Consider the following 26,367-nt stretch of genomic DNA (forward strand, 5'->3'; position numbering starts at 1 on the left):
TCCCTTATTGATCACAAATCTAACATGTATCAACTTTGAATATATTCAAGGATTCATCCTCCATAGCTTCCTGGATAAGGAATTCCAAAGATATGCATGCCTTTGAGTGAGTCATCTCAATCATAGCTGGACATCCCCTCACTATTCAGCCATGACTGAATGGCAGAGCAGAATCAATTGGCCAAATGGCCTAATTCTGTCCTATATCTTATGGTCTTACTATGTACTTTTTTGCTAGCCTATCCTATGAAGAGAAATATCCTCCTGGCATTTATGGTGTCAAGCTACCTGGGAGTGTCATATACATGGATTACAAATCTGCTCATTCTTCTAAACTCCAATGAATATATAGCAAATTTGTTCAGTCTTTCATAACATAATCCCATGCTCAGGATCACCCCAGTAAAACTTTTCTAATTTGCCTTCAATAATATTTTTCCTTAAACAAAAGGGGAACAAGCACTACTCTGTATAAAAGTCTCAGTAGTGACTTGTACATCTGTAGTATGACTTACTATTAAAACCCCTTGCAATAAAAAGCAATATTCCAATAGCCTCCCTAATTACCTGTTGTATCTCCATACTGACATGCTAATTTAACTAATTCTTTTCCCATTTCTTTATAACTCCCTTGTCAAAATCAGCTTTATTATCAGACATATATCATGAAATTTGTTTTGTGGCAGTAGTACAATGTAATACATAAAAATGATTATTACTTACAATAAGAAATATAAGCTAAAATAAACAAAACAAAAAGAGACCAAAATACTGAGATAGTGTTCATAAACCGTTCAGAAATCTAATGGTGAAGGCTTCTATATCCCCTCCCTGATAGTAATAGTAAGAAGAGGGCATGTCATGGATGATGAGAGTCTTTCAAGATGGGTTAAAGTTTAAAAATGTTGTTCCAACCCGAATTTCTCTCAAGATTGCATATAGTCAAATTTATTTATAATTAGAGCACTTTCATCCTCTAAATGTTTCAGTACCCGGTATTGTGCGGCTTAAAAAGAAACACTTTTATACATTGGATTGCAATAAACATATTGTTTATGCTAGCTATGAAGGCAGCTACAAAAGCAGTTTAATTCAGTGTACATTACATTTCTGGTTCAATTCAGCCTCACAAAATCAGTTGTGATATATGTGTTCTTTTTGTAACATCAGTAACATCTACACTTAAGGAATAACATCTCATCTTACCGGGCATAGCCCATCACTGTCTTCTTGAATTGGTCTGGGATGATGTGTATTTTCAGAATTTTCCACTTTCACATTAGATGGCCAGCATCCACAATACTCCTAATTAATTTCCATTCTACTTTTCTGCACTTTCCCCTTTAATATTTAACATCTCTATTCAATCTATTCTTTTATCAACCTTTCCTGTTGCTTTCTTCTCTCCCTGCACCTCAGAATTTATGACTAGCTCTTCTTGGATCTGATAAGGCATTAGCCCAAAATGTCATGCTGTATTTCTCCACAGATGTAGATTGACTTGAGTATCTCAGTATTTTCTGTTTTATTACCAAATTTAGATTAATTCTGTGTGCACCATCTTTCCCGCTCAATTCAACTTTACCAAAATGAACCACATACTTTGATATTTTTCATTACATGAACATTTCAATAAAGAAGTGAAAGAGCTGAAGGCTCTGAAGATGAATGCTAACTTCTACTACTTCTAAAAGGATCTTTTACTCCAAGATCATTCATTCAAATTGCCATGTTACATATTACTGCATTCAATGCAGCCTGTGACTTGGATTTGCAATTTAATTTTCACCCAAATAAACACTATCCAACGTCAAACAAACAGTGAATATCCATGGGAAGTTGAAATGTTACCTTGCAGGTACAGTTGCAATAAAAGTTTGTGAACCCTCTGCAATTACCTCGCTTTTGCAATTAATTACTCATGAAAAGGGATCTGATCTTCATCTAAGTTTCAATAATAGACAAACACAATCTGCCTAAACGAATAACACACAAACAACTGTACATCTCATGTCTTTATTGAACACATTATTTAATCATTCACAGTCCAGGCTGGAAAAATGTTATCTCTTGTATTTAATAATTGGTAGCACCTCCACCAAATGTTTCCTTTAGCTACTGATCAGACTTGCACAATGAAGAGGATGTATTTTAAACCATTCCTCCATACAGAACTGTTTCAGTTCATTCAATATTTCTGGGATATCTTGCATGAAAAGCCCTCTTCAGGTCATACCACAGCTTCTCAATTGGGTTAAGGTCTTCTGAGGGGTGACTGATAAGTATGTGGCCTAAGGTAGGAGTCAATTTTAGAAAACTTAGCATACTTTTTCCAACATAGTCCCCCTCCTACATTTACACACTTAGTCCAGTGGTCGTGGAGCATACGGATCTTGAACCTCCAGAAAGTGTCCACAGGTAGGTGATTGATAAGTTCATGGCCTAAGGTAGAGGAAATACAGCTCTCGTTACATGCACATGCAGATTAACTCTGAGTGATTTTGTTAATAATCTAACTTATAAGATCAATAACTCATCTCCTTCTACCTTAGGCCACAAACTTATCAATCACATCGTGTAATTCTGATTAGGCTAATTCAAAGCACAAGTTTCTTCTTTTTAAACTATTCTGTTGTTGATTTACTCTTGTGCTTCGGATCACTGTCTTGTTGCATCATCCAACTTCTATTAAGCTTCAGGCGACAGACCGCTACCCTGACATTCTCTTGTAAAATGTCTTGATACAGTTTTGAATTTGTTGTTCCTTCAACGATTGCAAGCAGCCCAAACCATGATGCTTTTCCACCATGCTTCACAGTTGGGATGAGGTTTTGGTGTTGGTTTGCAGTGCCCTTTTCCCTCCAAACAAAGCAGTGTACATTTCTGCCAAAATGTTCAACTTTTGTCTCATCTGTCCACAGAAATTTGTCCCAGAAACGTGGAACATCCAGGTGGTCTCTTGCAAGCTTGAGACATGCAGCAATTTTTTTTTTGGAATGCAGTGGTTTCTTCCGTGGTGTTCTTCCATGAACACCATCCTTGTTCAATGTTCTTCTTATAGTGGACACATGAACAGAGACTTTAGCAGGTTCTAGAGATGAAGCACTTCCAGAGATCTCATCACATTGACTGGAACACCTGACTGCAAATAGCTTATGCAGATGGCATTATCCCAGAAGTTCACATTCTTTTTTGAACGTAGGTTGTGATTGTTTAAATGGTGGACTCAGTATGAAAAATGCTCAAAGCATGCACTGCCAAGGTGGAACAGTGATAAATGAGTGATGTTGGTTGAAACTTGAGAACATATTTCTACAGTATTGACAAGAAGAAGTACAACTGTTTGTATGTTATTAATTTAGGCAGACCACATTTTATGAATAATTAATACAGAAAACCAGGTAATTACAAAGGGTTCACCAACTTTTTCTTGCAATTGTATGTACTTGCATTAAAACTACTTCAAAATGAAACACTGCTTATGTGGAAATATAAAGGAAATTAAAGATAACATTCATTTTAAGGGTATAAAAAGTCAAATTCATTTGAAAAGTAACTCGCTTCATTCACCTGTTGCATTGGTCGGAGATAAATGATTCGGTTTCTTTCTGGGGGCATTCGTAAAATCTGGTCAAGAACTTGTTCAATGTTGAGCTTCCGACACTGCACGTAGTCAAATCTGTTTACAATTGGTGCATTCTCCACTTTTAAATGTTTCAGTACCCTGCAACGTGTAGCTTAAAAAGAAGCACTTTGTTACACATTGGTTTATATAACAGATTATAGAAAATTAATTATTTGGGCCAGACAGGAAGGTTAGCACAGTAAGAGTTTTAATCAGTATACACTACATTTCTGGCTCTGTTCAACAATACCCGTGAGGCTTCTCTTTTAGTAATATTAGTAACAACAAAACTTAAGGAACAACACCTCATTTTACTGGACAAAGCACATCAATCTTCAGGATTCAATCTGAGATGAGCATTCTCAGAATTTTCTGTATCAGTTCAGATGCTCAGCATCCATGATATTATCCCATTGCAATTTCAATTCTACTTTTCTAATTTACACCCCTTTCTGAAAAATCATTGTGGTTTTACTTGTCATGCACTTTCCCCTTTGCTATTCAACATCATTATCCAATCAACAATTGTGAGGAGGGGAACGATGGGGGGTGAGGGGTGGCATAAGAGCTAACACCCTAGGATTTAGCGACATAGCGTAAGAATCAGTTACTGGTTGTAGAATGAAAATATACAAACAATCCTAATTGAGTGGTAAATGTGATTGTCGGGAGTCCAAACCACAAACTGTGTCAATTAAACCTTGCCCAAGAAACAGGACTCCTGCACCATCATTTGAGAGGGAGAAAATAGACCATTTGTATGTGGACACCTTCCTCTGAGAGATCCAGTGAGAGAGAGGGCCCTGTAGATAGTGGTATTACAAATATGAGACAAATTGCAGATGCTGGAAATCTAAAGCAATACACACAAAATGCTGGAGGAACTCAGCACACCAGGCAGCATCTATGGAAAAGAGTAAACATCACTTTTCCATAGATGGTGTGTAACCTGCTGAGTTCCTCCAGCATTTTGTGAGCGTTCCTGCAGATAGTGGATTTGTTGTGTCGATTCCTGGATTTTTCAAGCCTTTAAGATGCTGAATGGAAGAACACAACTACTGCCGCTGCTCATGTTTCTTATTAGGGAGTGGGACATCCCATCCACAAGTGTCCGTGGTCAACTCTCTTAACATGAAGCATCCCTGGATACTAGCTGGAGCAGCAAATTCAAGAGGGTCAAATAGACTGTTAATAGTCAACAGCACACAATGACACGTAAAAGATCTTTTGGTATCAGCAACTTTGAAAGTAAGGTGTTGGTATTGAGGTCTCATCCAAGACCTAGACTGTGGTGCTGTAAAGGAGGGAGGTCCTGTCCAAGTTCAGATTCTGAAGATCTGACCAAAGGTCAGATGGGAAGTACTGCATAACCCCGGCACTGTTAGATGCAATCTTAACCAGTTTGCGCCAACATGCCTTATGCTACTTTTAGCACGCTGTTTCTTCGGCACTAGAAAGGATCTAAGACCATGATCAACATAGAAATACCTTTTGATGTATCTCCATGTTTCAGTGCTGAAATTTTTTGCTCCCTAGATAGCTATCCTCTTAATGCCATAGATTGCCACAGGTGGTGAGGGGCAGTTATCAAGTATATGAATTCTCATGCTCTATGCCAGAAGCTTTTTATCAAGTTGGTGGTCACAAAGCCACAAGAATCTGAGCTAGCCTCGATGATCCTCTCACTAGGAAGGTCTGGAACATTTTTTTGATGTCTGCCATCACTGCAATGGATTCAGTTCTGAAGGGCATGAGAACGCTGAGCAAACTGTTATTGGAGTCTGGACCCCAAATGAGGTACATTGTTCAGTGATATGCCTTTGAACTGAGCACTTGAATCAAAGACAATTTGTACCAGTGCAGTTTTCTTGGGAAGGTAAACACCAAAGTTGGGCAAATACCAGTTTTTATTTTGTTCGGATCTAGTGGAGGAGCTAGATCAACATGATTGCTCCTCCAGAGTCTCTCGGTGAGCTTGACATAATGATCTTTCATTTCTGGTTTCCTTCTCAATGTGCAACTAAAGGACATGAGTCAACTAAGGGCCTGCTTTCTGTGTTTGGTAGGAGTTGTCATGGAGAGTGGAAGGGAAGGGGAGCTACCCAACTGTTTGACTCACCTCTGTTAGGCTCTTTGTTCAGGATTCAAAGACCTCACTTTCAATGGAAGGTGCCAGCTTGCCTAAATCTGGTTGAGCAGAGGCAAGAACGTCGGGGCACTTGGTTTGCTTACTACAAACTTTTGTATAGATTCTCCAGGACATTAGTCTTAAATGTGATGACAGCAGGCTTATGAGCAGTACTGCAGCATGCATCACCAATTATGACCCAACCTAGTTCAGTCATTAGACATAAGGTGTAATGTGCTGACCATTTGGCTGTTCACACATCTTATGTACACAAATGGTGCCTCTGTCAAGCAGCAGAAGAATCTTAGCAGAACAGACAAATGGGGATTCTTATCAGCAATGACCTTAAGATGTGAATTACCACATGCAGCTTCAACAGTTGGGATTTAATATCTGTTTTTGGGAATTATAGTCACACTCAAAGAGGGTTGGCAAGGGTAAACAGCCTCTCCTCCTATTGACTATGACAAATTTACTGGCTCTTCTTCTGGCGTTTCAGAACATGACTTTAGAGTATATGGGAAAACATAACTTTGAATATTGAATATGTCACAGAATGTTGACTTCCTCAATGACATTTTGCTCTGATTATCTAATATCACATATGCCTTTATTTTTTGCTCAAGATGTTGGCTAGACATATCTTACATCAGAATTTGCCTTGGAAGTCTTCCCACATATCTCTATGCATGAGGAAATAGCTACATCTGATAGATGATCAGCTGGCCCCCTGTGGGTGTGCTGGAACCAGTGGTAGCCCAAGGAGGAGAAGTCTGCCTGCCCAAGCCCAAGGTAGCCAGAGTTCTCAAATACGGTTGTTTTGTTGAGCACTACAGAGAAAAGACTAGGATCCTTTCTGAACAACACATACAAAATACTGGTGGAATAGAGCAGGCCAGGCAACATCTATAGGAAGAAGTATAGCCAACGTTTTGGGTCGAGATCCTTCGTCAGGACTAACTGAAAGAGGAGACAATAAGAAATTTGAAAGTGGGAGGGAGAGGGGGAGATCTGAAATGATAGAAGACAGGAAGGGGAGGGATGAAGCTAAGAGCTGGAAAGTTGATTGGCAAAAGGGATACACAGCTGGAGAGGGAGAGGATCATGGGACGGGAGGCCTAGGGAGAAAGGGGGAGGGGAACACCAGAGGGAGATGGAGAGAAGGCAATGAGTGACTGTGAGAGGGACAGAGAGAGAAAAAAGAGGTGGGGGGAAATAATAAATAGGGATGGGGTAAGAAGGGGAAGAGGGGCATTGAGAAATTAATGTTCATGCCATCAGGTTGGAGGCTACCCAGACAGAATATACAAGGTGTTGTTCCTCCAACCTGCGTGTGGCTTCTTCCCACCATCTCTTGCAAAAATACCATCCCCTTCTCACAATTCCTCCATCTCCACTGCATCTGCTCTCAGGATGAGGCTTTTCATTCCAGGACAAAGGAGATGTCTTCCTTTTTTGAAGAAAGGGGCTTCCCTTCCTCCACCATCAACTCTGCTCTCAAACACATCTTTCCCATTTCACTCTGCTCTCACCCCATCCTCCCACCACTCCACTCGGGTTAGGGTGCCTCGTGTCCTCACCTAACATCCAACCAGCCTCCAAGTCCAAAATATAATTCTCCGTAACTTCTGCCACCTCCAAGGGGATTCCACCACCAAGCACGTCTTTCCCTCCCCCCCTTTCTGCTTTCCGCAGGGATTACTCCCTATGCGACTCACTTGTCCATTCATTACCCCCCCACCCCCACCATCCCTTTCCACCAATCTCTCTCCCAGCACTTACCCTTGTAAGCAGAACTAGTGCTACGCCCGCTCTTACACTTCCTCCCTCACCACCATTCAGGGCCCCAGACAGTCCTTCCAGGTGAGGCGACACTTCACCTGTGAGTCGGCTGGTGTGCTATTCTGCATCCAGTGTTCCCGGTGCGGCCTTCTATATATTGGTGAGACCTGACACAGACCGGGGAAACCATTTCGCCGAACACCTAGGCTCTCTATGCCAGAGAAAGCAGGATCTCCCAGTGGCCACACATTTTAATTCCACGTCCCATTCCCATTCTGATATGTCTATCCATGGCCTCCTGTACCGTCAAGATGAAGCCACACTCAGGTTGGAGGAACAACACCTTGTATTCCATTTTGGTAGCCTCCAATCTGATGGCATGAACATTGATTTCCCTAACTTTCATTAATGCCTCCCTCCCCTTCTTACCCCATCCCTTAATTATTTATTATTTCCCCTCTTTCTTTTCTCTCTCTGCCCCTCTCACAATCACTCCTTGCCTGCTCTCCATCTCCCTCTGGTGCTCCCCTCACCCTTTCTCTCTCCCTAGGCCTCCCATCCCATGATCCTCTTGCTTCTCCAACTCTGTATCCTCTTACCAATCGACTTTCCAGCCCTTAGCTTCATCCTCCCCTCCCCCCCCCACTGTCTTCTCCTATCATTCTGGGTCTCCCCCTCACCCTCCCACTTTCAAATCTCTTACTATCTCTTCTTTCAGTTAGTCCTGATGAGGGGTCTCAGCCCAAAACGTAGACTGCACTTTTTCCTATAGATGTCGCCTAGCCTGTTGCATGCCACCAGTGTTTTGTGTGTGTTGCTTGGATTTCCAGCATCTGCAGATTTCCTCATGTTTGAGGATACTTTCTGAATGAATTTTTTAAAAAAATCATTTTTGGAATTATGGATATTACTGGCAACTTGTCCATCTAATTTTGTTCCTCGGAAGGTAATTGTGGGCAGTGTTGAACAGATGTAAATTCAGATACGATACTTAAAAATTAAATAATTGATTTGGGAGAATTTTCATTATTGAATCACTAGAATGTGGAACTATTTATCGGGGGGGGGGGGGTTGAGATGAGTAACTTGTATGATTTTTTTTCAATTAACTACCAAATACACAAAGAGAAAGTAACAAGTTGGATATGATGCCATGAAGTGGAAGAAAGTTTGTGTGTAAATTTAAACACCAGCATCTACCTATTGGGTTAAATGGCCTGCTACCTTTCTGTAAATAGAATTTTATGTTCGGTTCACCTACAATGACATTATCATGATACTGACCCAGTGACACTTAAAACAAAAACAGTCTTAAACAATGAATACCTTATGGCAGCATTGCAACCTTAAAGTAATTTGTAATAGTTTAAAAAAGTTTGGTACAGTTGAATGTACTTCAACAAAGCTGAACTGCTTCCTCATTTCTTGATTGTGAACACTACCCACAAGAGCATGTTTACATTGTTAAAGAGACTGGCATATGATATTAAAAAATACTGTCCCAGTATATCATTATGGTGATTTAGCCAAAATAATGCTACTTACCATGGATAAACATCATTTTAGGACAATCTCTGAGCAGTAAATCTGTAATTCCGCAATTTGTAAGAGTAATCCCAACTAAATTTTTGGATTTGAGATTAAGAACCTGCAAAACATTTTACTTGTTGATTATTGAAGTCGTAAAAAAGGCAGCTATGTAATTTAGATAAAAATGGTCAAAAACTGGCCCATAGACCATGACAATGGTCAACTAAAGGAATGCATTATTTGATCATTTAAATGGAAACTGAACTGCACATTGTTGCAAGATTCAAGGCATGTGCTATCATTGCAATCACAGCAGCAGCACAGTTGCTAAAAGGGGTGCAGGGAGTGAGGAATGGAATGCATTTCATTCCCAATGATTATTCTGTATCAATGTGCTTGAGGATGAAGAATGCCAATGTTCCATGTGATTACATTGTTTCCTGACATTCATTGCTAAGGCTCACACGTGCAAAATGGCCACTAAACCTTGCTGTTAAAGGGCACCCATAAGAGCTCAACATGGGGGCAGAATATTCAGATGGACTGGAAAAAGAGAAGTCTGTTGAAAACGATGAAAAAAACAACCTGGGAGTTCTTTGTACTAATGACAATGGTTTTATATTCATTCAAGGGATTTTGACTTCACAGGCTTAGTTAGCATTTTACTGAAAATTCCTAGTTGCTCAAGGTGGTGGTGCACTACCTTCTTGAAGCAGTGTGGTCCTTGAGAGGAGTGTATGCTCCATAGTGCCACAGGCAAATGGAGAACATTCTGTCACAATTCTGATTTGAGTACTGTACATGATGGACAGCCTTGGGGAATTGGGAGGTGAAGTCACAGGATCTTTAACCGCTGACCTGCTCTTGGAGTCATGTTGGGTTTATGGCTACTACTAGCCAATGGTACCCACCCCAGGATATTGACAGCAGGGCATTCTGTGATGTTAATTCCATTGAACATAAGAGGCAATTACTGGATATATTACATAAATTAAACAGCAAGTAATTTTGAAGAACTGATGTCATATTTCACCTGGACATGATCATCCTCAATGACAGGATCACTGGTGCTTGTGGATTTATCTGCAGTACGTTTCCGTTTGACAGTTTGCCTGGGCTTAGGTTTAGAAACATCTGGAAACAAAAATACTGAGAAATTCACTGAGAAAACTGAGAACATAAAACAAGTGAATAGGAATATATTTAATAACTTCATTTTGTAGAATCTAAGATGGAGTTAGGATATTTCTAACGTAACTTTTACATTTGGACAGCTGAATTATTACAAAGGAAATGCATGTCCATATTAATGTGGTGTCAGGTTTCCTACTTTTTTTCCCCAAACTTGTGCACTATTTATTCACAATTCTGCACAAATTAAAAATGTGAAACTCAAGTTCATTCACAGAACCAGAAGCACCGTTAATGATGCAAAAAATGTTAGCAATAAAATAGCAGCCTTATGCAAGAGGAAAAATATTCTTCATCTATTGCAATTAAAGTTTCTGCCAAAACATTAAACAGCTGGCTGAAAGCAAGATTTATTGACCAACCAAGACTGACAATTTGGTCTTAACTACGGTTAATGAGTCTAGCATCAAAAAAAATACAGCTGGGAAAGGGCACCTCTGCTTGGGCCAACATAAGATTCTATCCACCTCAGCTCCTCTGCTACAGTGGTGCTAGGAAGCTGTGAACCCTGTATACTTTTCTCTATTTCTGCTTAAATATGGCCGAAATATGATTAAATCTTCACTCAAGATAAAGAGAACCAAATTAAATACATAACACAATAAACATTATACTTGCTCATTTAATTATTGAGAAAAATCATCCAACGTTACGTGTATTTATTGGAAAAAGTATGTGAACCTCAGGGGGAATATCTTCCACAAAAGCTATTTGGAGTCAGGTGTTCCGATCAATGAGATGAGATTGGAGGCTTGGGTTGTAGAAGTGCCCCGCCTTATAAGCAAGACACACAAAGTCAGGTTACTGACAGGGCCTGCTCTTCTCCGGAAAGATCTGTTTACGTGCACCATGCCCCAAACAAAACAACTTAGAAGAAGAATTGTAGAGACACATCAAGCTGGAAAAGGCTACAAAAGCATTTCTAAAGACCTGAGCATTCATCATTCCACAGTAAGAGAAATTGTCTACATTTGGAAGAAACTCAGTACTGTTACTACTCTCCCTAGGAATGGACATTCTGCAAAGATCACACCAAGAGCACAATGTGCAATGCTGAATGAGGTGAAAAAGAACCCAAGAAACACAGAAAAGGACCTGCAGAAATATCAAGAACTTGCTAAAGTCTCTATTCATATGTCCACTAGAAGAAAACCACTGAGCAAGAAAGGCGTTCATAGAAGGACACTGCGGAGGAAACCACTGGCCTCCCCAAAAAAAAAAACACTGCTGCACATTTCAAGTTTGCAAAGGACCACCTGGATGTTCTACAACACTTCTGGAACAATGTTCTGTGGACAGATGAGACAAAAATTGAACATCTTCATAGATATGTACTCTGAGGAAAATGGGAGGCACATTAACACTAAAACCTCATCCCAATTGTGAAGCACGGTGGAAGGAGCATCATGGTTTGGGGCTGATTTGCTGCCTCAGGGCCTGGTCAGCCTGAAATCGTTGCGAGAACAATGAATTCAAAATTGTATCAAGACATTTTACAGGAGAATGTCAGGGTAGTGTTCATCACCTGAAGCTTAACAGAAGTTGGATAATGCAACAAGACAATGATCCAAAAGAGAAGAGTAAATCAACAACAGAATGGTTTAAAAAGAAGAAAATTCATGTTTTGGAATGGCTGACTTGAAGTCCTGACCTTAATCCTATAGAAATGTTGTGGAAGGACCTGAAGCAAGCAGTTCATGCAAGGAAGCACACCAACATCCCAGAATTGAAGCAGTTTTGTAAGGAGAAATGGCCTAAAATTCCTCCAAGCCAATGTGCAGGACTGATCAATAGTTACCAAAAATGTGTCGCTGAAGTTATTGCTGTACAAGGGGGAGACACCAGTTACTGAAAGCAAAGGTTCCAACAAATACATGTAATATTGGATCATTTTTCTCAATAAATAAAAGTATAATTTTTTGTGTTATTTGTTTAATGGAGATCTGATCACATTTTAGGTCATATTTATGGGGAAACAGAGAAAGTCTAAAGTGTTCACAGACTTTCTAGCACTGTACACACGCTTGAAACGTGCAAAACTAAGACTTACAACATCAATGAACTAAATACTATTTAAAATTTTGGAGTTAAGCATATAAAATGGATTTTTACCACTGTAAATTAAATGCCTGAATTGTCAATATTACCATCAGTAGGAATACAGTCAGCCCTTCTTATCCGCGGGTTCCACATGTGCGGATTCAATCAACCGCGGATCAGGAAAACCCACAAGTTCTCTCCAGCACTTGTTGTTTGCACATGTACACTTTTTTTCTTGTCATTATTCCCAAAACAATACAGTATAACAACTATTTACATAGCATTTACATTTTATTAGGTATTATAAATAATTTAGAGATGACTTAAAGTATACAGGTGCATACATGCGGATCGGGAAGTGAAAATAAAATGGAAAGTTCTCCAAGTTGGCACAGGTACATCCCTTATTATTTAGCGTCAGTTAGTCAAAAGTTTGCCTTAGTATATATTTTACCTTTCTATGCATAAAAAACACTTAAGAAACGTATATATTTCAATAATTAAACCACTGCGTTGCTTAGTAATAATTGTAGCTTTCATCGGGGCAGGGCCTTCACATGCTCCATTATTCTCACTTCATCCTTTAAAATTGTTCTGATCGTTGACCAACTGCAGCCTAACACTTTTCCAATGACTGACAGCGTTTCACCTCTCTCTGATCATTTTATTATTTCTGCTTTATTTTCGATCGTGATTGTTTTCCATCAACTGAACAGAAACACTGCAGGCAGTGGGTCCTGAACCCACTGAGCCCTAAAGTCCACCACACTGAGACAGGTTAAATAAAGGACTTGAGCATCCCCTTTTTTTGGTATCCGCGGGGGGTCCCAGATCCAATCTCCCGGAGTAATGGATGATAGTTGAGACTGAATAATCTTTTCCTTTGCTTCACTAGCTACTCATAACCTCACAGAAAATGTTTTTAATTTTTCTTAATTTTTTGAGATACAGTGTGTAGTATGTCCTTTTGGCCCTATAAGCCACATTGCTCAGCAACACCCAATTTAATCATAGATTAACCACGGAACGATTAACATTGAGTACATCCAACTCTCCTGGCAGGGTCGCCTGGGTGAGAGTGTCTGATGCTGGTAGATCTGATGACCTATCAACTGGTACGTCTTTGGACCATGGGAGGAAACTGGAGCACTAGGAGGAAACTGGAGCACTAGGAGGAAACCCACCTGCTCAGGGAGAGAACAAACTCTTTACAGACAGTGATGGGAATGAAAGGTATTGTTTGATGATTTCACATTGTCCAGTTTTATCCCTGCTTTCTTAAGATCACGCTTGGGTCTTAACTTATTTTAAAAAGCATCAAAGATAATTTTCTAACATTTGAGTTATTTTACACCTAATGATAAACACAAGTTAATGCCCAGTTTTGTTAATCCGATTCTGGAAAACAATGCTCTCTTGTTGAATAATTGTTCATTAATGCATATTGGATAGCTTTCAGTTCTCATTCAGTTGAAAAAAAGAGTCACTTTGAATTTGATTCTGTCTTCTCATTCTTGGGTTGTGACAAACGTTACTGCAGAAATAACTAAATAACTGGCTGATATGCCACCTAGATGTTGTACAATCACAGATGTTTAATAACTACATTTTAATAAGTAGAAATGCAATAAAGGCCACTTTGCCATAAATAAATGCTTTGTTCCATAAGGACAAACACAATTTGAAGCATCATGGATATTCTCGCAATTAAAAAAAATATGAAACATAACATTTTCAAGGATTTAAAGCATTTTCGGGGTCAAATAATCTCCCTTGGTGTCATTATGTTTCTGAGATTCTGTTTATAAAATCACAATTTCTAGTAAATGATGCATACTGAATAAATTTGAAGATATTAAATAATGCATTCAAAAACGGAGATGCCCCAGTGGTTGCTGATCAGTTTTGTATGCTTTGGAATTATGAGTCAGGGGCAACGTTGAAAAAATTAATTGCAATGGAAAATATTCAGGACTCAACATTACTCTAAAGATGCACACATATTATTTTTAGGTCTGAAGACCAGTGAATACATAGAGCAACAAAAATTGAAAGATCATGTTAATTAGAGCAGAGTATGAACAGAAGCAAGGATATGTGGAGCATGCAATAGTGAACAATTTAGGAAGAAACTACAAATGCTGGAATTATGAATGAAAAACAGAAAATGTTGGAGTTATTTATGATTCAGATACTGTTTCAGGATGATGAACTTTTATGAATTCTGATTGAAATCAACAATCTGAAACATTAACTGTTTCACTCTCCACAAATGCTGCCTGTTCTGCTGTACATCTCCAGAATTTTCTGTATTTTTGGTTTGGAAAAAGGAAGAGTATTGGAATTAAAGGACCCAGTTGTCTCTAAATCAGTTTTAAAGTCAAAAGTATTCTCCAATAATGAAGGAATATACCCAGTAAAATATTTCTAATGCTCTAGCTCCCACTACAACTGGATCCTCTTCATCAGACCACTCAGTGCAGTTCAGAAATAACACCTCCTCCTTGCTGACAATCAACATTAGCACACCTCAAGAATGCATAGAGGAATTGTCCATGGTTGGAAAAATAATGTGGCTGCATTAAATTCCTCACTACTGATTGAGACCCCCAATTTTAAAGGCCTGGAGAGAGTGGAATTTGTGAGACATGTCCAAGAAAGTGTGTCTTTCATTCTTAAAATATAGTTAAGAGTTTATATTTACAGGATCTTATCCAATACAGTGCAATATACAGCCTCCTCTTAAGGATTGCGGCAAGGCGAGTAACTGAAGTTGTAGTTTCAGGGCACCTAGGGGACCTGGAACTGTCTGGTATGGAGGGGCTACTGCACAGGACCGGAAGAAGCTGCAGAAGGTTGTAAATCTAGTCAGCTCCATCTTGGGACCTAACCTACAAAATACCCAGGACATCTTTATGGAGTGATGTCTTAGAAAGGCAGTGCCCATTATAAGGACCTCCAGCACCCAGGGCATGCCCTTTTCTCACTGTTACCATCAAGTAGGAGATACAGAAGCCTGAAGGCACACACTCAGCGATTCAGGAACAGCTTCTTCCCCTCTACCATCTGATTCCTAAATGGACATTGAAGCTTTGGACACTAACTCACTTTTTCTTACATATACAGTTGGTCCTCCTTAACCACGAGGGATTGGTTCTGGGACCCCTCACGGATACCAAAAAACGTAGCTGCTCAAGTCCCTTATTCAACCTGTCTCAATGCGGTGGACTTTAGGACCCAGCAGAACCCCAGACCTTATTTAACCTGCTTCAGTGCGGTGGACATCAGGACCTGGCGGAGGACTTCTGAATCCGCAGTGTTTCTGTTCATGAAAATAATCACCATCAGGATTGAAAATAAAGTGGAAATAATAAAGTGATCAGAAAGAGGTGAAACGCCATCTGTCAGTGGAAAAGTGTTAGGCTACAGTCAGTCAACGATCGGATCAATTTTAAAGGATAAAGTGAGAAAGGCCCTGCCCCGATGAAAGCTACAAATATTACTAAGCAATGCAGTAGTTTAATTATTAGGTTTTGGGTTTTTGATCCTCCACATCAATCAGGCACGGATGGAGAGCACGCTCGGAAGTGAACTGTCACTGGATCGAACTCGGGAACTTTCGTTCCCATGCCCAGCACTGAAACATACATTCTTAAGCGTTTTATATGCATAGAAAGGTTAAGTATTTACTATATACTAAGACAAATGTTTTGGACTAACTGATGCTAAATAATAAGGGATGTACCTGTTCTGACTTACTTAGTAAGAGAACATCCAATTTTTTTCAATCCGGATCCATGATAACCTACGCACATCCTCCCATGTACTTTAATTAATCTCTAGATTACTTATAATACCTAATACAATGTAAATTCTATGCAAAGTAGTTGTTTTACTGCATTGTTTAGGGAATAATGACAAGAAAAAAAAAGTCTGTACCTGCTCGCACAACAAGTGCTGGAAGAGCACTTCCGGGTTTTCTCGATTCGTGGTTGGTTGAATTCGTGCATGCGAACTCGCAGATAAGGAAGGCCGACTGTACAGTATTCCTGTTTTTGCACACTTTTAAAAGATCTATTCAATATACATAATTGATTTACTTGTCCATTTATTATGTTTTGTTTTATTTATTATTTTTTTCTCTCTCTGCTAGATTATGTATTGCATTGAACTGCTGCTGCTAAGTTAACAAATCTCACGTCATATGCCGATGATAATAAACCTGATTCTGAAAAGAAGGGAGCACTTTGGCTAGAGAACATAATTCTATTCGCTTTAAGATAGTGATCATAAAAGATAGAACTAGTCCACAGGTTAAGGTACTAAAACTGCAGCAAAGATGATTTTGAGGGAAATTTGAAAGGATTGAGAAGCGGAAAACTTTTAAGTGTGAAGCAAGTGTCCAGGAACAGAATGTTCCTGTTACAGTGAAGGGTAAATCTGGCAAGTTTAGGGATCCTTGGCTGCCAAGAGATAATGAGTCAAGAAAAAGGAAGAATACACTGAGTTTAGAAGGACAGGACTAAGTAAATACCTTGATGGCTATAAAGAGATTAGGAATACTCTTAAAAAGAAAATCAAGAGGGCAGAGAATAGGTAGGAGATGGATCTGGCAGGGAAGGCTAAGAAAAATCTCTATAAGTTCTATAGCTACATTAAGAGTAAAGGGGTGGCTAGGGAGAGAGTAGGTCCTATTAGTGATCAGCAGGGCTGCCTATGTCTCTAGCAGCAGGAGATCGATAGGTTTTTTTTTAACTGAATATTTCTCCTTGGTGTTTACTGAAAAAAATCATAGTTGCTCAAGAGATGAGTAAAACAAATGAAGATGCTTTCATATTACTAGAGAGGAAGTATTTGCAGCCTACAGCATTTTAAGGTGGATAAATCTCCATGGCCTAACCAAGTACATCCTGGCCCTTTGTGGAAGGTGAGAGGAGAAATTGCAAAGTCCCTTGCAGAAGTACAGTTGGAAGAAAAAGTTTGTGAACCCTTTGCAATTACCTGGTTTTCTGCATTAATTACCCATAAAACATGGCATGATCATCTAAATCACAATAAAAGACAAGCACAATCTGCCTAAACTAATAGTACACAAATAGTTGTACTTCTTACGTCTTCATTGAAAACATTGTTTAATTATTCAGAGTCCAGGCTGGAAAAAGTATGTGAACCTTTGGATTTAGTAACTCGTAGAACCTCCTTTAGCAACAATAACTTGCAGGCCCCAGAGGCAGCAAAGCAGCCCCAAACCATGATGCTCCTTCCACCATGCTTCACAGTTAGGATGAGGTTTTGGTGTTGATGTGTAGTGCCCTTTTTCCTCCAAACATAGTGGATTGCATTTCTATCTATCAAAAAGTTCAACTTCTGTCTCATTTGTCCGCAGAACATTGTCCCAGAAACATTCTGGAACATCCATGTGATCTTTTGCAAACTTGTGACATGCAACAATTATTTTTTTGAGAGTAGTGGTTTCCTCCATGGTGTCCTATCATGAACAGCATTCTTGTTCAGTGTTTTTCTTATAGTGGACGCGTGAACAGAGACTTCAGCAAGTTCTAGAGATTTCTGCAGATCTTTTCCTATTATCCTTCGGTTCTTTTTCACCTCCTTCAGCATTGTACATTGTACTCTTGGTGTGATCTTTACAGTATACCCACTTCTAGGGAGAGTAGCTACAGTACTGAATTTCCTCCATTTATAGACAATTTCTCTTACTGTGGACTGATGAACACTCATATCTTTAGAAATGATTATGTAGCCTTTTCCAGCTTCATGGATCTCTACAATTCTTCTAAGGTCCTAAGAAAGTTCTTTTGATCAAGGCATGGTGCACATAAATAGATCTTACTGGAGAAGAGCAGGCTCTGTCAGTAATCTAACTGTGTGTCTTTTTTATAGGGCAGGGCACCTCTACAACCCACACCACCAATTACATCACATTGATTGGAACATCCAGTCAAGATGGCACTCCCTCAATGGACATCTTCCAGATAGCTTACATAAATTATCTTTTTAACTTCTTTTAAGTCTGTTTTTCACCTTGTATGTGTTCCTGGAACTGCTACAGCCTGTGATTTACAGTTTAGAGATAGTTTGAGCGATTCAGCGCTTTGCTGTCTCCGAGAAGATTCTCTGAAGCAAGCGGGTACTTGGACTTCCCCGATGTGAAGACATTTCACTGGCGGAAGTGTCCATTAATTGTCGTTAAAGTGTCAAGGAAGATTGAGATATCGAGTCACATCTGGAAGGTGAGCGAGAGTTTCAGTGCCAACTGCTTGCCTTTCGATCGCTGCCAGAGAAGGAGTCTGTGAGCGACCGATCACCTTGTGGTTCGCTGTGGCAGGCGGGTAGTCCTCCCTCTCTGCCTCATGTAGTATCCCTCTCTTTTGATGACTACTGCTGGTATTGTCAGATGGTATCGTGAATCTGCGTTGTCAGATGGTATCGTGAATCTGGATTACTGCATCTATAGACTGTGGACTTTTTCAGACTTATGGTTTTTATATTGTTTTTTTTAAATCACCCATTCCTTTTCCATTTTCTTGTGTGAGGGGTGGGTGTCTGGGGGTTGATTTTCCTGTTCTGTTTTGTGCGGGGAAGGGATGTTTTAGGAGGGTTGATGATTGGGATGCTGTTCTTTTTTGAGTGGAGGGGGCTGGGGGAGGTGGGTTTGATGTTTCTCTCTGGATGACTCTCATGTCTTTTCTTTGTTCCATGACTATATGGAGGGAAATTACACAGCTGTATTTGGAAACATGCATTGATACTAAATGAACCTTTGAAATAGTTTTTGTAGAAGGCATTATTCCAGAGGCTCACATACATTTTTGAACTTAAGATTGTGATTGCTCAAATGGTGTACTCACCATTGATGAGAAGAAGTACAAATGTTTGTGTGATATTGGTTTAGGCATGTTGTGTTTATCAATTATTGTGACTTACATGAAGAGCAGACCACATTTTATGAGAAATTAATGCAGAAAACCAGGTAATTGAAAGGGGTTCACAAACTTTTCCTTGCAACTGTTATTTGCTTCTAACTGGAGGATGGCTAATGTATTCTGTTGTTTATAAAGGAGAGCAAGAATACGTCATAGAACTACATGCCAGTCAAAACGACATCAGTAGTGGATAAGTAATTGAAGGAATTCTGAAGGACAGAATCTATTATAATTTGGATAGATAGAGGAGTCAGTGTGGCTTTGTATGTAGAAAGTCATGTTTGATGAACCTTTTAGATTTTCTGAAGGTAGATGAGAGGAGGGCAGTGAATGTTGTCTATTTGGACTTTAAAAAGGCCTTCAAAAAGATCCTGTATGGTAGACTGCTCTGAAAGGTAAAATCCCATAGAATCCCTGAAAAGCCTGTTCAGTTGGTTCATAAATTGGCTGAGGTAGGAAGCTAAAGGTTGTTTCTTAAAATATAAGTTGGTGACTACTGGAGTGCTGCAGGGGTTAGTGTTGGTATCTATGTTATTCCTTATTTATAAAAATAAATTAGTTTGTGAATACGCAAGGCTTGATCAGTAAGTTTGCAGCTGACTAGGTGTCGTGGCTGGTAATGAAGACGGTTGTTACAGATTACAAGGGGACCTTGGTCAGTTTGGGAAGTGACTGAGGAGTGGCAATTGGATTTTTATATACTGTTCATAAGTGTGAGGTAATATATTTTGTGAAGTAAAACCAATATGGGTTTTATACAATGATTAGTGGGCACTTGGGTGTACAATAGAACAGAGAGGCTTGGGAGCATAACTGCAGAGTTCACTGAAAGCAATATCAGAAGTGACAGGGTGGTGAAAAATCCATTCATCATGCTGGCTTTTTTCAGCCAGGCACTGAGAATAGGAGTTGGGACATTATGTGGCACTTATGTAAGTTGTTAATGGTCGACCTTATAGAAATGTTTGAAATTATGAGGGGCATAAATAAGGTAGATGGTAATAGTGTTGTGCCAAGGTATGCAAGACCAAAATTAGTGAACATAGGTTTGGGGTGCAACATGAAAGATTTAAAAGGGACCTGAGGGCCATTTTTTTCATGCAGAGGGTGGTAAGTATATGAAACAAGAAGTGGTTAAGGGAGGTACAATAGTATAATTTAAGTAACAATTGGATAGGTACACAGAACGATGGGGCTCCAAAGGATATAGAGTGAACATGGGAAATTGGGATTGGCTGGGTGGGCATCGTGGTCAACATGGACTCATTGAATCAAAAGGCCTATATCTGTGCTGTATAGCTCTCTGACTTTAACTACAGTCAATGATGCTTAGGGCTAATGGTACTTTGGATCAGGAGACCATGAAAAGCATCAACAATAAACTTGAACAAATTCCTGGCAATCAACATCAAAATGCTTTACTTAAGAGTCATTGAAGTTTTTTTCCTCCCCCGTACATTAAATTTGTTCAAAACCAAACTTTAGCTATTAAAACTAGGTCTGTGATTTTCATGCAGGTGTTTCTGAGTATGTTATCTATCAATTCCCAAGTTATAGATAACATCTAAGCTCTCACTTAATTTTGTGTACCCCAGCAGGCTTAAATATAGGAAATAACAGTGCAAAGCCTGCATGAGACCAAGTCAAATATCTAAATCTTATTGATTAGTAGGCAAAAGAGAAAGTTACTTAATAAGTTAGTAATCTATCCTTAGATCTGTTTAAAATGTATGTTTTAAAATAATTTACATCCATTTTAATAGTTTTAAATGGCTAAAGTCACAGGCATTAAAAAATATTGAAACCTGAAACAGTTATGACAGAAGGCAAAGGTCCTCAGCCAGCTTCGCCTTCTGTCAGAATCTGTCAGGAACCTCACAAGGGTTGGGTGTGCATCATTTTGTCACTTGAGGCCCAGTTACAGCTAAGACCTAGGAACGTTAAATACAGATGGTCAAAGAGATTAGCCCACTGCATCCAGCTCAAGTATCTGCAACCATGAAGGACCACTGAAATTAAGAAGCAGGCCAGATCCAGCATGTCAGCCTATTGTATCCCCAAGTCTTGTCATATGTGTGGCTGCCACGAAAAAAAATTAAAACAAATGTTTAACTGCTAAGAATGGTTGAGAAAGAGGCCGATTTTCCTTTAGTTCAGTGGAGTGAACCTCAATGTAAAGATGTGATGAAAAGACCCAGATGGATGGTTTGCCAAATAAGATTTTCACTCTACCTAGGTACACGTGACAATAATAAAGCAATTTAACTTCATATGCAGAGAGCAAAGATACATGTACAAAGAATCAGCTTGGTTGCAGTGCTATGTAAAACAGTAATTCTATTTGTAGAACACTATCAAATTAGTTGCCAGGTTTGTCCAAATAAGAAATTGAGCTCAACTTCAAAACTAATCACTTAAATTGAAGGACTTTGGGATTATCTGAACCTCTGAAAAAACCTTTTTCAAATAGATACCTTTGTCAAGATTAATATTTGCAAAGCAGCAAAGTGAAGTGTTTCATACAGAAAAATAGCAAACAGCAACACAGAGATGCATTGGTGTAGGGCAGGGGTCGCAAGCTGGGGTCCACTGACCCCTTGTTTAATGGTATTGTCCATGACATTAAAAAGGTTGGGAAGCTCTGGTGTAGAGAAGGGATGTGCATGGATGAACTAAATTGCTATCCTATTCCATATTTGTATTACAGCAAAAAATTTCAACAGTTAGTACTATTAAGTATAAAGCATTGCAAAAAATTTGCAGTTAAATATGCTTTACCTGGCTCTGTGATCAATGGAATCTGGCCAAATTTGCTACTTGATCTTGTAACAGGTCTTCGTGGATAGCCTTCATGCTGGCCCCCTTTGGAGTACATAGGATGATGATTCACATTCTCTGTGTCTCTGGTAACACCACACTCACCATTAGTCCTCCCATTATCAACATTCTGTTGCTCTTGGGTGCAAATGGAAGATTCCCTCTGTGAAGGTTCTGTTACCATTGAATCTGTTTTACAGTGTCCTTTTATATCACAGTTCTCAGAAAAAGCCTTGCTTGTAGAAGGTTCTTCAGGCTCTGAGCATCCACACGTCCTCCTTTCATTTACCTGAGTTGTGTTGCACATGCAGGAAGTAGGAACTGAGCCGTTATTTGAGTTTTGCTCCTTGCTATTAGCCGAATCCCCAATACTATGCGTTGAACATGAATGGGTATGAATTCCACTATCAAACTGTGATGAATATGTTGCATTATAATGTCCACAGCCTCCATTCATGGTGTCTGTCCCCTTAGATTCCATACTCTGAGAAGATGCAACAATGTTTGAGTTGGCGGCTCCTGATGGACTTGAACAAATTCCAGTTGTAGAAGAAACATCTTTGTCTCTATTCTGCTCTGGGATATCACTGGCTGCTTTCATATCAGCTTTTATTTGCTCACTGGTCACTTGACAGCTTTTCTCACAACTGCTTTCATCCACTACGGATGGTCTTGGCAAACCGGACTGATTAACTGGGCTTTTTTTCCGTAATGGGGCCTTGCCTTTACCACAAATGCCTGCAAATAAAAATTAATCAACCATCAAACAAATGTATTTTGCATTATGTCCAAATTGTTTAAAACTGTATTACTTACATTATACAAAAATCTCATTTAACTAAATAAGCTGTTTTTTTTGCAACTTGGAGAACAGCCAAAAATGAAAGTTATTTTGATGAAAGCAGCTTCAAATGAACGTATAATAAAGGATTTACTTGGATCAAATACCTCCAACTATGCTTTGGATTAGAAAACTGGAATAAAATAGGCCACGAGGCTTTAGGAAAAACTGTGGTAAATAAAATTAATATTCCTTAAACACATTCACGTGTTTTTTTTATGTGCTCAAATACGCTTTGCTGCAAATAACAGACTACTTCCAGAAAGACAGCAAGAATAATAATAAGAGAACTTGAGACGAAGGGAAAAATGAATTTTAATTGTTCAGGTGGAAAATTTGAATTAAAACTCCAGTCAAGAACATTAGCGCCAATTAGTTTGAGAACTAACGTCCATATAGCAAATAATGAAAATTACCTCTTCATTTCAAGCTGGCATTCATTTTTAAATACTAAATGTAATTATGTACAACACATCATGTCACTCAACATAAAATGTTTTACTGACAACTAACATCCAAAAAATGCTCAGATAATAGACAAATGAAAGCTTCAGGGAAAAAATACAAGCACAGTTCTGCACACCACCTTCAACACTCACCAGTTCCTTCACAAAGTACATGTGTACTTTTTGTCCCCTCGTCTGAAAAATTATCACCATTGTGTCCATTCCAATTCCCAGAAGCATCCATGTTATATTCATCATCATCTTCGCTATCTGAATCATGTACAATTACTGGATTTACTTTGACAGTTGGCTGCAGTCCACTTGGTCCTAAATAAATGAGGTTACACATAGCTATAGTAAATGTATTGCTCAAAGTAAACACCTATATATATTTATTAAAATCAAGAAAGCAAGTACACAAATGTTCTGGAAACTAAAGGACTTGCATTTATTAAGAAAATTAATCATCTCTTGATGATCAACATACACATTTGAAATTTATTTACAACATAATTGCAACGATTTAGTGTTTTTAATGAAGAGAATTCATAAGAACATTAAACAAAATGTGACAAGCCACTCAAAATACTAGGCCAGCTGAAGCTTTATTAACATAGTTGATGCATGTTAAAGGAAAAGTGTAGTGGGATAGAAGTTCAGTTGAGTTTCAGAATGACAAAGCTCAGGAAGCTGAACACAATAGACAATAATGGAGTAATTAAGATGTACAAGGGATCTGAATTGGGGAAATGCAGAAATTTGGGAGCAGTGGTGCATTTATACAATACCAGAGTAGATTGCCAACCTAGATTACAAGCACAACTCCCATAATTAAACACTCAAACTCAAAAATCCTCCACCAAGATTTAATAACTGGAAATCAAACTTTCCCTTTATATCAAATAATGAATGAACACAAGTCAAACTGATAAATCATATAGAAAGTATCCGGTATCCTGACAATGAAAATGTCACATTTATATTGCAAAACTGCTGTAAGAATTCTTAAGTATTAATTTGGATGTCTGACTTTACTAATACTGACTTAGTTTGGTAGAAAACTAAAGAATAGCATGGCAGTAAAACAGCTATGCAACAAAATATTGCGTGCAATCATTGCATTGCATTAAGATCTTCCAACAAAAATGAAGGATGACAAAGAGCCAACAAACCTAAAATTATAAGATTAGTATATTCAACAAAGTTAAAATTAATATTCAAGTCCATCCACATACAGAAACAATTTGGCTTTCTGACTCAAGCAGTAGTAGCCTCTGGAAGTGTTGTAGATTAATATTTTCAATGGGTTTAAATTTACAGATTCAGTTCTTTCACTTTATCCATCTCATGAAGTTCCAAAATAAATGCAGCAAACTGTTAACTTAGCAATACTGGGTATTTGTCTTTCTGCCAGGAGTGGAGGGTGGGGTGTTAGGTTGGCACGATCTGTAAGTTCTTTCTGCGCGGGGGGTTGTGGAAGGGTTGTTGCTCTTGCTGTCTGACCAATTTAAATTTGCTATGATTTGACGTTCTTTGAGTTTGCTTGATTTGCTTTTCCGCTGGGGAGGGGGGTGAAAGGTTGTTGCTCTTGTTGCCACTGTACAATTTAAATTTGGCACAATCTGTAAGGCTTTTTTGTGCAGGGGATTGGGGGTTGTTGATTTTGTTGCTGCACGAGTGATATAAATTTGGTATGATTTGGGTTGGGATTTGATAATCTGTTTTGATCACCATGAGAAAGATGAGGTTGCACTAGAGAAAATTCACCACAATGTTGCTTGGAAAAGGGATGCATTATGGGAAGAGATTGAATTGGCTGTATTTGTTTTATCCAGAACACAAGAGACTGAGGGGTGTTCTCATAGAAGGTATATAAAATAAGAGGCGTAAATGGTCAGAAACATTCTTCTTGTAGTTGGACAGTTAGAAACAAGAAAGCTTAAGTTTACGAAGAGAAGTAATAATTTTAAAGGGGACTTGATGAATATGCGTTTTTTAATATGTACATTGGTTGATATCTGGTACTGGGGTTATTAGACAATAATGTTTTTAATGTATTAATTAGCAGGAAATATACTCAGAGGGTACGGAGGCGAGTGACCAAAATGAAGAGTTTTAACTGTGAGGGAAGACTGGATAGATCAGGTTTGTTTTCAGTTGAAAGGGAGTTATAATGGGAAATCTTAAATTCAGGGGGTAGGCATTTCAAAACAGTTGCCTGGTATAAATGAATACACAAAAAAATCTATTCTCTGCCTCATCATAAACAATACATTTGAGTTTTATCAAGGTTTATATCAAGGATCAATATCATAATGGTGAGAAACATATAAGAGCCAAGGTAATTCAAAGGAAGTGATAAATGTCTTAAAAATTGGCTCAGTGACAGAAACAAAGTAATTTCTCAACCAATATCTTAGTCTTGAAGGCAATCTCTTGTGAGATTCTACAAAGATCAGTACTTGGCCAAATGTTTTTCATAGAAACTATCAATGATTTACAGTAGATTCTAAAGCACAGCTGTGATACAAAACAAAACAACATGATAGACAGTAAGGAAGAAGGATATAGACTGGAAGTCTATATTCAGATGAGGAAGAACAAATGCAAATTTCAGAAGTAGAAAATTATGGAATTGGATACAAATACAACAAATGCAATTTTAGGAACCAGTCAAATGAGTTTTCACTGCACTCCCACAATGGCAAGTAAATCTAATTTTCAATAAATTGACCAAAACTACATTCAAATGCAGTCTTGTTAAAGTCCTATATAATCAAGGCATTATTACAATTGTCTTTATCCCGCTCCTGTGCCAATTGCTGGAAATGCTAGCATACATTACCCATCTGCATTCCCCTGAATATAAAAGAAAAAGACATTTCAAATGATATTTTGCAAATCATAAGCAATTAATGCAGAAAACGAGGAGAATTGCAAAAGGTTCACAAACTTTTTCTTGCAAGCGTATGGACTTTGATAATAAAACTTACTTTGAACTTTGAATGACAATTAAACTTGGA

At 38.7% G+C, this 26,367-nt stretch overlaps 1 protein-coding gene across 4 annotated transcripts in view; it reads right to left on the bottom strand.

Moving 5' to 3' along the window:
- Positions 1-26,367, bottom strand: part of fbxo38 (F-box protein 38) — a 90,592-nt gene that overhangs the window by 23,308 nt on the left and 40,917 nt on the right. For all 4 annotated transcript variants that reach the window (XM_059990223.1, XM_059990225.1, XM_059990224.1 and 1 more), the window contains exons 14-18: positions 23,498-23,671; positions 22,019-22,795; positions 10,099-10,199; positions 9,081-9,183; positions 3,571-3,737 (exon numbers count right to left, since the gene is read on the bottom strand). In XM_059990223.1, coding sequence (XP_059846206.1) covers positions 3,571-3,737; positions 9,081-9,183; positions 10,099-10,199; positions 22,019-22,795; positions 23,498-23,671 — 1,322 coding nt within the window. The remainder of the gene's footprint in view (positions 1-3,570; positions 3,738-9,080; positions 9,184-10,098; positions 10,200-22,018; positions 22,796-23,497; positions 23,672-26,367) is intronic.

This window comes from Hypanus sabinus, chromosome 15 (genome assembly GCF_030144855.1).
Source record: "Hypanus sabinus isolate sHypSab1 chromosome 15, sHypSab1.hap1, whole genome shotgun sequence".
NCBI classification, from domain to species: domain Eukaryota; kingdom Metazoa; phylum Chordata; class Chondrichthyes; order Myliobatiformes; family Dasyatidae; genus Hypanus; species Hypanus sabinus.